At 34.9% G+C, this 13849-nt stretch overlaps 2 protein-coding genes across 2 annotated transcripts; one reads left to right on the forward strand and one right to left on the reverse strand.

The window, feature by feature from the left end:
- Positions 1-155: 155 nt before the first annotated feature.
- On the reverse strand, positions 156-4388 carry LOC130046619 (uncharacterized). Its single transcript, XM_056148735.1, has 8 exons — positions 4088-4388; positions 3452-3568; positions 3163-3279; positions 2657-2773; positions 2368-2484; positions 1857-1973; positions 1619-1663; positions 156-1469 (listed from the first exon to the last, which is right to left on the reverse strand). The coding sequence occupies exons 1-8, from the start codon at positions 4353-4355 to the stop codon at positions 1129-1131; spliced, it is 1239 nt and encodes a 412-aa protein (XP_056004710.1). The 5' UTR covers positions 4356-4388; the 3' UTR covers positions 156-1128.
- LOC130050082 (uncharacterized) lies at positions 3146-7804 on the forward strand. The gene is made up of 5 exons (XM_056148795.1): positions 3146-3269; positions 6334-6426; positions 6579-6635; positions 7031-7177; positions 7383-7804. Exons 2-5 carry the CDS (start codon positions 6377-6379, stop codon positions 7615-7617), a joined length of 489 nt encoding a protein of 162 aa, XP_056004770.1. The 5' UTR covers positions 3146-3269; positions 6334-6376; the 3' UTR covers positions 7618-7804.
- Positions 7805-13849: the final 6045 nt, after the last annotated feature.

Below are 13849 nucleotides of genomic sequence, written 5' to 3' on the forward strand. Positions count from 1 at the left end.
AGGACAAAAGGTATATTAATAAACATGGCTAGTTATTTGTTAAATGAAATTGAAAAACCAGTAAAACATTATTTTTACAGACAGCAGCGTAATGTCACAATTATCGGAATATCCATTTCGAACTTGAGTACATTAATAAAATATAGAAGGCAATATAGAAAGAATACTTTTTTATTAACAAAAATCCTGTAACAAAAATTTTAAGTATTTCCTAATACTTAACAAATTTTCAAAGAAATGACATTAGGTAAAAACAATGTTAAGAAATATACTGGCTTATTGACAAAAATATCTATAAATAGACATTAACATGTTTAATATCAAACTGTGCAAACTTATTCTTTAAACCCAGTTGCTAACCAAAAGAATTTCTAGCTAAACAAATGTTCAAAAATATTTAAAACCTGCATTGTTATTAACAGCATTATATCACAGGTAGATAATATTAAGCATAATACTCTATAACTATTGGATATTAAATATTATTATATAGAAATATGTGCTGCAACAATTAACCCTAATGTCATAACTTATACATCACAATCATAATAAGCAAATGATCAATGTTAAGTGTAAATCACATTTATCAGTTAAAATCAACTTAAACATCATTTTACATCAATTGCACATCCCAAAAATAACCAAATGATCACTGTCATATGTAAATTATAATAATCAGCAAATAAAGGCAGGACTTTAAATTTTCCTTTGATCAGTATTCAAGTAAAATACAAACTGTCGCATAAAATAAAAAAAAAAATAAAAAATACAAAAACATTAAAAGCAACCATAGGAAAAACTAACGAGTCAATGTCCTTAAACAATACCGTTGCTCTGTACTACATGTACATTCATTAAAAAAAGTAAAATGTCATCAAATTGTTATGTCATTAACAAATCTGTTTTGTAAAAAAAGGAAAAATAATGGAACTTAAACAGTTCAAAAAGTCCCAAACTTTATGCTTTTTCCAATTCCAAAAAAATCTGTCATAAAAAATGCACAACTTTAAACTGATTACACATTCATAAAACTGTTTACTGTTATCATTTTCAAAACTTGTACACTACACAGTCATTAAAAAGTTCAAAACGTAGTAATATCATCCCTTTGAAAAACTAGTAAAGAAATTACAGGCTAAGTCTCTTTGCGACACTTTTAGCCCTGGTACGTTGTGAAATAGGTTCATCGTCATCATCACCAAGGAGAGGTCGAGTTACTGAAACTACTGTGTTGGGGGTTGACGCCGATAAACTGCTGGGGGTGGTAGCAATGGAAGATGGTGTGTGCAATAAATGCATTCTTATCTGCTCTACAGTTTCACGAGTGCACGGTGTTGAAGGTGGTGATGGTGTTCTAGGAAGATGGTTGACTTGCCTTCTACAGCAGCATTTTATTTTCGAAAGCAAAAGATGCCTTATCACAATCAGAATAATGGCAAGTGTTGTGACAACTGCCCAGGCAAAAACACCTATTAAAAGTTAGAACAAGTAATTACAATTAACACTTTCATCAATGCATCAAACACAACATACAAATACAACAAGTAATTATCAAAAAAAAAAAATCTGTTCAGTTCATTCTCATGGATAATTAACATCAGTAGGGTTTCAAACTGACCTGCGGTCCCAGGCACGTCAAATTCTTCGGTAGATAATTGTAACCCTGGAATTTAAAAACACAAAACATTAGCCCAAAAATCATAATTGTGATAATCGTAATAGTCTCAACAAAGAATTTGCATGTCTACACAAGAATTTAACAATAAAGCTTTACAATTCATTTCTAAAAGAAATTGAAATTGGCTTAACATGTATGATATCTATTTATTAACATTTTTCAACAAAAGCAGTCCTACCTCGAGTTGTACTTTTCAATGACGCTGGCCCAATCCAAGCCCTCCCTTGTGTTCTTGCTGATGAAGTGGATGGTATTGTAGAAGTGGCCAACATCTTGGACTCTTCAGTAGGCATATCTGCAATACATTTTTTTTTTTACACAGAGGTGGTGACTATTTTGGGGTTTTTTTTTTCCTGGTAAGAAAAATACTACTTTGCTTTTTAATCTTTCAATAATATTTCTGAATTATACTCTTGTTAAATTGTTGTGTAAAACTACTGAGTCAACCTAGTTCAATTAAGGTTATCCATCCCTCAGGTGTCAGAAATTGAAAATGCTCTTTTCCATTATCAATTTATATGTTGATCAAGATTCGCAGTTGATATAGATATGTATTCTGGTGGATAATTGATAATCATTCAATCAGAATATAATAGAAAACATTTTTTTTTTTAAATTTCATCATTATCTTATATATGTATGAGTTACCCCGCCTTGCTGAGGGATATATAACGTTAAAGCAGTCCTACCTCGAGTTTTACTTTTCAATGACGCTGGCCCAATCCAAGCCCTCCCTTGTGTATTTGCTGATGAAGTGGATGGCACTGTAAAGATGACCAACATCTTGGACTCTTCAGTAGGCATATCTGCAATACATTTTTTTTTTACACAGAGGTGGTGACTATTTTGGGGTTTTTTTTCCTGGTAAGAAAAAAATACTACTTTGCTTTTTAATCTTTCAATAATATTTCTGAATTATACTCTTGTTAAATTGTGTAAAACTACCAAGTCAACCTAGTTCAACAAATGCAGTCCTACCTTGAGTTGTACTTTTCAATGACGCTGGCCTAATCCAAGCCCTCCCTTGTGTTCTTGCTGATGAAGTGGATGGTATTGTAGAAGTGGCCAACATCTTGGACTCTTCAGTAGGCATATCTGCAATATATTTTTTTTTTACACAGAGGTGGTGACTATTTTGGGTTTTTTTTTCCTGGTAAGAAAAATACTACTTTGCTTTTTAATCTTTCAATAATATTTCTGAATTATACTCTTGTTAAATTGTTGTGTAAAACTACTGAGTCAACCTAGTTCAATTAAGGTTATCCATCCCTCAGGTGTCAGAAATTGAAAATGCTCTTTTCCATTATCAATTTATATGTTGATCAAGATTCGCAGTTGATATAGATATGTATTCTGGTGGATAATTGATAATCATTCAATCAGAACATAATAGAAAACATTTTTTTTTTAATTTCATCATTATCTTATATATGTATGAGTTACCCCGCCTTGCTGAGGGATATATAACGTTAAAGCAGTCCTACCTCGAGTTTTACTTTTCAATGACGCTGGCCCAATCCAAGCCCTCCCTTGTGTATTTGCTGATGAAGTGGATGGCACTGTAAAGATGGCCAACATCTTGGACCCTTCAGTAGGCATATCTGCAATACATTTTTTTTTTACACAGAGGTGGTGACTATTTTGGGGGTTTTTTTCCTGGTAAGAAAAAAATACTACTTTGCTTTTTAATCTTTCAATAATATTTCTGAATTATACTCTTGTTAAATTGTGTAAAACTACCAAGTCAACCTAGTTCAACAAATGCAGTCCTACCTTGAGTTGTACTTTTCAATGACGCTGGCCCAATCCAAGCCCTCCCTTGTGTATTTGCTGATGAAGTGGATGGTATTGTAGTGGTGGCCAACATCTTGGACTCTTCAGTAGGCATATCTGCAATACATTTTTAAAAGGAGCGGTGATTATTTTTTTTTAGGGGATCTACAACAAAAACAAAATGTTTACTTTCAGTTTCACTGTACACCCTCTAACAAAGGGAACGTTTCAAACTTCCGATTTCACATTCCCTGTATGTACCCCGAACCCGATCATACGAGTACTTATTTTAGATACCAGTCACAGTTAGAACTGAAAACACGAGTTATTAATTTGTTCTTGATATTTACAGAAACGTTCTAAGAATCAGTTAAGACTAAATTACATAATTAAATACCAATACACAAGTTGTACAAACGTAAACATTCCATAGTAAAAGACGCAGTGATTTGATTGGTTTATGAAAATATCACGTGGTCCTATTTTTCTCACGATACATCATTCGTTAAAAACCCCCTCCTCTTCTAGCAAATCACCACAACAACGACAAACAACGACTTGTCGTTCAAAAAATGATATATTAAGTGGTCAAATACACGTTAATTTGAAATAATGAAAACCCTAAGTACTACTTACTGAATACACTGGCACATTGATGTCCCCTAATGTCCCGCACTACTGGAAAGTCAGTAAGGGACTCCCACTTTCTGTTGACCACAATATCGATAGTACACATAGGGACGCGAATTTCACGGATTTGGGTTCTGGCACGATTAAGGAAAACACTGACACAATTGTTCTTGTAAGTTTTACACGTTACAACTCCACGTTTGTTCAGACATCTTGGACACTGCGCAACATCCATAATTTTAGCAAAAGTATAAAAATCTTGAAGTGTCATCATCACTATTGCAGCACATATCACACATGCTGTAGTTCGTCCTTCCATTTTCCATTTGATAAAAAAGTCGCATGAGCTAAATTGATCATGTGACGGAGGATTCGCGGGTATTTCCATCAGCAACGCAACCTTTACACTTTTCATCAATTCATACCATATTTTTTTCGACATCCCATTAATCTTTTCTTTGTCTCATTTACTAAATGAGTTATTAGATTTATCTTATAATTCATTAATTTATTTTATATCAAATATTACAACGGGATTGGGCACAGTTTATAAAAACTTAATTCACCCTCTCCCTACATGTTGAACAAAAAATACAATATCATTCATTGGAATAAAAAATCTCTGGATCCGCCACTGTTATTGCAAATATGGAAACTCTGATTATTCTAATTATTCTTTTTTTTATTCAAATGTGTCAGTCACTCGACTTTAAGTAATTGGTTTTACAAAGTAGCGTTTAAAATGACTCTTTGATGTTTATTATACGAGTACAATACAAGCGGGCATGGTTATCTTTTTCAACTTCATCAGTAAATCGTCCTATTGAACTTGATTTTTTTTTAATAATCTGATTAATTTACAACCATTCGTAAGAAAAAAAGTAAAAAAGATATATTTCTACATGACAGGAGTTTTGCTGTGATTTTGCAGGTCTTATATTTACAAACGTTTAAAAATTATTTTTTAAAAATCGTCCCCTGGGCCCCAACCAGGGCTGATCATACCCCTTGCATAAAACCCGGACGGCGCCCACTCTAACCGTAGCTTCAAATTCCGGAGCTGCCCCCCTGGTTTGAAAGACGGTTCCGAAATTATATAACAAATCATTAGGACATTTTTGTATGAGACAAGTGTGTGTCACAAATCTCACATATTCAGTCACACCACCATTTTTACGCATGTTGGTGACCCTTTAAATATCATATATAATAAATGTATTTTATAATCAAATTATTTTGATTGTTTATTTTCCCTACTCAGTACTGGCGCTGGCTGAGAATAGCCCTCATGTACATTTCAAGCTGATACAATGATATAATGACAGACAAGAGTCTCCAGTTTCCCCAACCATATATAGAAATGAGCATGATTCTGATCCTGTCTCCATGAAATTGTTCGGTTTCCCCCCCCCCCTAAAGTTAGTAAACTAATTGTTAGTAATTCGTGTAGGAATTAATGATTATATAATATACAGCGGAAATACAATGATTGATGTTGTTCCATAACTACATTCATAATACATATATATTTTGTGTAAAATTAATCAGTAAGCTGAGATAATTAACCGAGTTAATTATTGAGGCCACGTAAATAAGTGGGACACTTCCTGCTGCAATGTTTGCGCAGGTATTGGACAACCGGGCGGTATTTTTCAAACGTGACTAAAAGGGGTGCAGATGATAAATACGATCAATAGGGGCACTTCTCGGTCATTACTCAACCAACCAATTATAGTGTTACGAAATTAGAGTTAAGAAACTCCAAAGACCTAATCATCATCCATAACGTCCACCCGAAATTATATATAAATGGAGTTTGCAAACAGAAATTATCATTGACAAAAAATCTGATCATGGCAGAAAAGTTTCTTGACATTCTGTAAGTAGAACAATTTTTAAAAAATATTTTTTTACTTAATATATATATATATATATATATATATATATATATATATATATATATGGGAGGTCATATCTTGGCCGAATGGGCTAATGTGCTGAGTTGACAGTCTTGCTAGGCGGAGGGTGCCAGGTCGCTGGTTCGACCCCGGGTTGGAGCGTAAAATTTCAGTACTTAGTTGTGAATATTTAGTGCTCTATATATTAATTATTTGAATTTCACATGTATCTTTCAGTATATATTACATAGTTTGAGGGTTTTTTTCTAAGCTTGATGGGTGAAGAACTAGAAATGGAATTTTTTTGAATTCAGTATGGGTCTGATTTACAGTATTTATTTTTTCTCCTGACAGCGACTCCACAAATTCAGCAAATTCATTCGAGGAGTTCGAACAAATGTGGTTGAAGATGAGTGAAGAGTTGGAAATGGAAGGCCTGCCAAAGCGGTGAGTTTAACAGCTTTTATAAGAGTTATCTTTCTTTGGCTTGATATGCCTACTTTCATGTAGTGCTTTGTTTCACGTTATATAGATAATATACATTATAAATATTAATGTTTTAATTGGAATCAGAAAGTGTGTTATATATTCTTTTAAAGGCCTTCCACTCCTACCCCCGAAAGTACAAGTCAAACCGAGACAATTCTACTTAAAAGGTATATATAAACATTAATTTTAGACTTGAAATGATTTTAGAACCATAAATTTTCCAATCATTTTAGTGTAATGTTACACCTTTTAACAATTTTTATTATATTTAGTAAATTTTAAACAGATAACGAGTATTTTCTCCCTCCTTTTAACAATTTTTATTATATTTAGTAAATTTTAAACAGATAACGAGTATTTTCTCCCTCTATCTCTTCAAAGTATTAAATCTCCAAGTTTCTCGTTTCTTCTTAACATTTTATATACGTAGAATTGGAATGATGTACATCAATGTTTTATTTGGTGCCAAAGACTAACTGCTTTTTATGAAGTAAAATTAAATTTATGTTCAAACTAAATTATCGAAGTACAAAGGAAAGTAATCCTCTCCATATCTCTTTAGACCTGAGAGCCAGCACAACTGCGGCACCTCAGCCAGTTACATGTACTCGCCGGCCATGGATTCAAACTGGCGGTTAGCAACCGTGATTGACGAGGAACCTTTGGACAGTTTCGAAAACTGTGAGAATTCCATCCTTACTACTTTCCGGTAAACATAAACATTTTATTTATACTTTGTTTATTATTATAATGTTTGAATTAGAGAAAATTTAAAAAAAAATTTAAATATCATAAAATTTAAATATTATGCATATTAACATCATCTCTAATCTGGGGAAAAGGAACTAATATAAAATATCTTGAATTGATTTTTTTTTTATTGCAACATGTCATTTTTATCCTGTTTATTGTAGACGAAAAAATCCTGAGAAATATAATTTGTTGGAAAAGAGGTTGAGGGAGCCGTTAGCAGAACAATTTAAATTACTCCGAGATTTGAGCGACCGCGTTTCAAAGGACTTGGAACAAATGAACATTATTGTTAATTATTTGGAGGACCAGTTGGCTCCCGTGACACCAAAGAAAAAGAGAGTGAAATTCACAACTTGTGATATTGACATTAACAATAACGTCAATACCATACTATGAATTGTGTAAAACTGTAAATATTCATTGAGATTTGTTTGATATTTTATATACTGATTGACAATTTCTTATTGTTAATCAGTTCATAATTTAATAAGAAAAAAAAGTAACGTTATAGAGGGCAGCTTTTATTGTACAAGTAGATGGAATTTTACTTTTTATGTCTTCAAAATATCCATAAATGTGTTCATAATTTGTGGTAAATATGATAATAAAATATTACTTACTCAATTGAATTGGATCTTTTGATTGCAAGTAATGGTTGTGCATAGAATCTTAAAACTTGGCCTTTTTGTAGCAGACAAAAAAGGATATTTTTAGATCCCTCCCTTGACTGTTGCTATGTGAATTAAGGTGACCCTGATAGTAGATATTTATGGTATCATCCTTCAACTGTTGCTATATGAACTAAGGTGACCCTGACAATAGATATTTATGGTATCATCCTTCGACTGTTGCTATGTGAATTAATCCTTTAAGTGTTGCTAATCACCTCCTCACCTACCCTTGACTGTGGACTCACCCTTGGACTGTGGACTCACCCTCTGACTGTAGACTCCCCTTTGACTGTATACTCCCCCTTGACTGTATACTCCCCTTTGACTGTATACTCCCCCTTGACTGTATACTCCCCCTTGACTGTGTACTCACCCCTGACCTCAATGACCTATGTGGGGAAAAACCCATGACGTCATCTTGACTGTATACTGACTGTGTACTGTCCCCCTTACTACTCTTCTGTTGATTTCAAATACACGGATTAGCTGACCGCCATTGTTCTACTGAGGCGAAAACCCCTTCGAATTTGCATGGAATGTACAAGTTATACACAGGTCATTGTTATAGTCATACATCATAGTACCGCTAACCCGACAAACATTTTTTTTTTATTTTGAATAAGTTATTGAATGACGAAGTATGACCAAACTGCAGATTGAACTTTATAGAGCCCCGTGCTAACATTACTTATATTTTTCAATGTATCAGAAGGGGTATGTTGCCGGTTAAGTTGTGTAAATTTCTTGACAAGCAATAAAATAACAACAAAAATGGTGCTTAAATTGTCCGATTACGAAAACCTTAAATTGGGAGCGTGTGTGTGGGGGGGGGGGGGGGGGGGGGGGGGGGTAGTCTGAAACTGTCTCAATTTCCCCTTCCGACTTCAATTTCTCAAATCGTGCAGTGGGTAGGTCGCTACAAGCTACGAGGCTAAATCTTTAACTCTCAAGTTTTCAAAGTACACCCTCTCCGATTCTACGTGCTTGAAATCAATATTTAAGGATGTAAATCCTCGGTGTCAAATGCAACTAGTTTATGAAAAAAAAACCTAATATCAATATAAACAGAAATGACTTAACGATTATTGGATTTTATTCATATACGCTATCGATTATTAAAATCTTTAATTTAATCTTTAGATGCATTAGATAATGAAAGCAAGAGAGAGAGAGAAAGAGAGAGAGCATTGGTAAGCATTGATTATAATATTCATGAATGTATGCAAATACGGGAAGTTTAATACGTTCAGTATAAATCTTGAAAGTACAGTTTCTTTCTGATTAATTATCCATCCCCTTTCATTCTGATATTTTTTTTATTTCCCATTTTGTTTTCTTTAAATGTTAAATTTTCCGGCTGGTCCGGGTTAGGACTAATGAATGAGCACCCCCCCCCCCTTCTAAAACGATGTTACGTGCTTAGCTGTATATCTCCCTCTCAGTCAAAAATAAAATAAATACATGCTATATATACTGCAACATCATTGGATGTACTGGATAATTCTTCGATTTCACCTTCATAATACATGTTAATGCAAGCGGACTATCTAGGCTTTTTTTCCCCATCTTCGCTAGCCGAGATTATTCGTCCACGAAGGCACAGTTGACTCAAAACCCATTGCTAGCAGGGATTAGATGAATTTTACCCCCTTATTATGTTATAACTGACCAAAACCAAGTACGTTTGTTTTACAACTTTTATTCAGAAGACGCGCAAGTTATTGAGTTACTGAATGAACGAGAAAACGTCTGTATTTTTATTTCAATCGTTGTCAACTCTATACTTTGTGATGTTTAAGACTACATGTACTCAATTCAATTTATTGGATCTCATCACCATTATGCAATGGTATACAAAAATATAAAGACAAAAGGCTGTTATATATACACTTAGTAAATAATACATGCGTGTAATAAAGTATTTATCAAGTTAGAAAAAAAATAAAAAAAAACGTGTTATTATTAATGTGAAGTATGGGCATTCTAGGTAGGGGAGCACATTTTATTTTATTATTTTCTTAATGAAAGTACGGAATTTTCTAAAGGTTTGTTTAAAAGTAAAGATATTTTTAATTTTTATTTGTTTAGGTGATGAAAATCGATTCTTTGCTCACATTGCTTCACAGTTGAGTACATAATGAAATTCATATCCAATGTAAACATGTACATGTATATAAGCTGACCTTAATCACATACATGTATTCCTAATTACAATGAAAACTTTACGTAAAAATAAACCATTGCTTATGGTACACATTTCTTTGAACTGCTATTTATCAAATTGAAATTACTGGCGTGGTCGTTGTTCATGAACCTTCTTTTATTTGGTGAAATCATGCTGCACGTGCCGTGAAACATGTACCGACGAGTGGTAGGAATAACACAGGTGTTTATATACAGGAGGTCGAGAATTTGGGCGTTTCATAAAAAGGTGTGAACGTCTGCAGGGAAGTCTACATACGGATATGTACCGAAAACACCAACGTATCATTAAACAACAATTACAAGAATTGAATGATTTATAGTTAATTTCTAAATAAGTAATGGAGTGGGGGCATGCATACTGGCCAAGTGAAAAGGTTTTTTGGGTGAATCACTTAGGAAATTATTTCTTTGTTTTATCACACGGAGGTACACGGTGGCATCGACGGAGGTACAGGTGACATCCACGGAGATGCGCAGTGGCATCCACGGAGATCCTCCGTGGACTTCAATGTCTAGCTCGCGCGGAAAAATAGGACTTCAAAGGTGCCGACAATTTTAAAGGTCCACCGTGTTTGGGGCAAATTTGTTCCACCGCGTTGCGTGGAACACGCATAAAACTCGTGTCGTGTACTGTATGTATCATAGGTAGAAAACATGTTGAAAATTATGATATTTCAGGGTTCTACAAAGAATTATTGTTTGCAGATCATTTTGTTTAAAAAATATTATTTACTAACAAAATGGACCTCCGTGGCTGAGTGGTTAGAGCATCGCGATCAAAATCACACGGTCTCTCACCTCTGATCGGTGCGGGTTCGAATCCCGCTCGCGCCGGTAAGTGCAAAAGTTTCCCAGTTTAATTTCGGAAGGTCGATGGTCTCTTCCCAGGTACATTGTATCTGGGTTCTCTCTTCCACCAATAAAAACTGGGCACCACCAGATAACTGAACAATTGTTGAGTGTGACGGAAAACAGCAAAACAATCAATCAATATATTTACTACCAAAACATTATTTACAAACAGTGTTCATTCTTACAGTGTTCTCAGATAGTTTCATTTTTGTTGTTGTTGAGCTGTCATATTGTAAGAAACCATGCACTCCTATAAACTAAAATACATATACATGTACATTTAAACCTTAATACCAATTAAATGTTGTCCCAGTCAAATAATGATTTACTGCATTGATGTTTATTTTAGTAAATGATTGTAAAGTTGTTTCAAGTATTGCAATGAAAAATTTATATTAAAATTATTTTTTGTAGCTTAATAAAAAATTGACACTGTCACCAGGACATTTTACTTTTAAGCACACAGTCCGCCTGGCCAACAAGTTGAAGAGGAAGCGTTTATTACAGTGTCAGCGTGGCGTGAAAAGGAGGCGCTTGGAACTCAAAGCTTAAAGACTACCATAGGATGCTTCACAATCAGTCCTGGAATGTATGTAAAACCAGAGGTATCCTTACGAAATTTATATCTATCGATATGCAAAACTAATACTCTGTACCGTATTTGTTCGCTTAATATCACTAGGATTTATGTGATACAGCTGTCAATTTTATAGGTGCTACCTACAGTTCAAAAATAGGTTTTGAAGATGAGGATGTTGACCTGCAGGATATTGATTTAAATCCTTAGAATGCTTCCCCAGAGAGCAGTTCTCTGCTGTATTTTGACCTAGAAACAACATGACTTCGTAAGTGAATGTATTTTGAATGGGAATATAATAGAGCAAATATTTTATGACTATGGCATGTGAGATAGTGAAAGGTACATAAGGAAATTAGGTGTATAATTTGATATTTCTATTGCAGAAAGGACATCTGAAATCTTTCAGATAACCGCAGTATGTGATAACCAATCACTCAACATCTACATTACTCCAAACCAAACAATTAGAGGGAGCATCAAGAACAACAGGTTAGACATACGAGGGTGGCGTTTTGAAACATCACGGACACCCTCTGGATGCAGTAGTACCTGCTAAGGGTCTGGAGCAGTTTGTTGATTTTGTCAGGTCATCTTCCAAGCCTTTTGTGATTGGACATAACATTCAAAACTTTGACATTCCTGTTTTTATGTTTCATCTACAAAAATGTAATCTGGTACATGTTTTTGAAGAAAGTGTGTCAGGTTTTATAGATACATATACTAGCGGAAAAAAGAAACTGCATTAGTTAATATATGAAAAAATAATAAAAAATAACAATGAATAAATTTTATTTTCAGGTGAGATTTCCATTGACAATTTGTAGAGGGGTCCTTCCACGTGCTATTCCACCCCACACCATAACGCTACCTCCACCGAATTGTCGACGTTGCACAACACAAGCGTCCGGGTACCGCTCCCCAACGCGACAATACACTCTACAACGGCCGTCACTGCTATCCAAATGAAATCTGGATTCATCAGTGAACAGAATATTGGCCCAGTCCTGTATTCTGAATCGCAGATGTTGTCTGCACCACGCTAGTCTAGCGATATGATGACGTTGAAGCAGTATTGGGCACACCGCTGGACGTCTTGGTCTGATGTTGTGCTCGTGCAGACGATTACGCACAGTTCTTGGACTGATTGGTTGAAGTCCAGGAATGCTACGAGCAGTCAAACTTGCTGTCTTTAAACGATTTCTCAGGTGTAGAAGTTTAATGTCATGTGGTTGTCCTGTCGACGCGACGTCACACGAGGACTCCCAGAACGTACTAGTCGATCCCGAGTGTTACCAGATTGTTGGAAACGTCTCCATAATGACTGGATGGTGTTCCGATGAACTCCAAAGTGTCCTGCTACGATATGTTGTGTCATTCCAGCTTGAAGCGCCCCAACAACACGATTACGTTGGTTTTCGCTCTGAGTCGTGGCATGACAGAAGGGTAAATTTTGTCAAAACTCAAGTGCTTTCCTTAACGAATAGTGTCCAAACAAACCGTTTACACTTCTTACTCCAAACAGCATTGGCCAGTAAAACCCGTGCGTAGGAACACTTTAATAAACAACATGTGTTCACTAACCATGAAAAAGTCCGTGCATCTGAGTCGGGTACTATCCGATATTTAATGGTTATCTTCTAGCATCCGAGTAATATTCACATTATCAAAGACACAGAAGCATGGAAATCGCTCAAATGTAACAAATGACGTAATGCATAAAGAGTGTGGAGTAACTTTTTTATTTGCAGGAATACAAGTCGCTGGACATCCAATCAAAAAAAGTAGGAGGGGCATTTGTATACATGCGATACGTCATGATTCACACATTTAAATATCCAGTATGTCTATAGAAACTGATCAAATCATTTTCGAGATTTCTTTCATCGCCTGTGTAATTGCAAACTTTAAATTCTGTCCGACTATTGCATGGAATCTTTCTTGAGACAGGACTTTTTTTTTTTTTTTTCCGAAACAATTTTCTGCGGGATTAAAATCAGGCGAATGCGTCGGAAGAAATCCATAATCAATTCCCTTTAGTCCAAAGAAATTAGACACTCTCTCTGCTTGATTGTGATGAATTGCACAGTTATCGACGATCACAACATCACCGGGTAAAAAAATTAGTCGGCCATAGTCGTCCTGTCCCAGACTCGCCTCCTGCCAAAAATTCAAATACGTTTCCGTATTTGATGGCCCATCAATAAAATTATAGTAAAGGACACAATCAACACTTACTAGCAGGTTCAAGCTTAAATTTCGCCCTGGAATATACCTCCCGATTTCTATGCAAGGTGTACCTTTTTCAGAGTGACCATGATTT

Source organism: Ostrea edulis, chromosome 1 (assembly GCF_947568905.1).
Source record: "Ostrea edulis chromosome 1, xbOstEdul1.1, whole genome shotgun sequence".
NCBI lineage: Eukaryota > Metazoa > Mollusca > Bivalvia > Ostreida > Ostreidae > Ostrea > Ostrea edulis.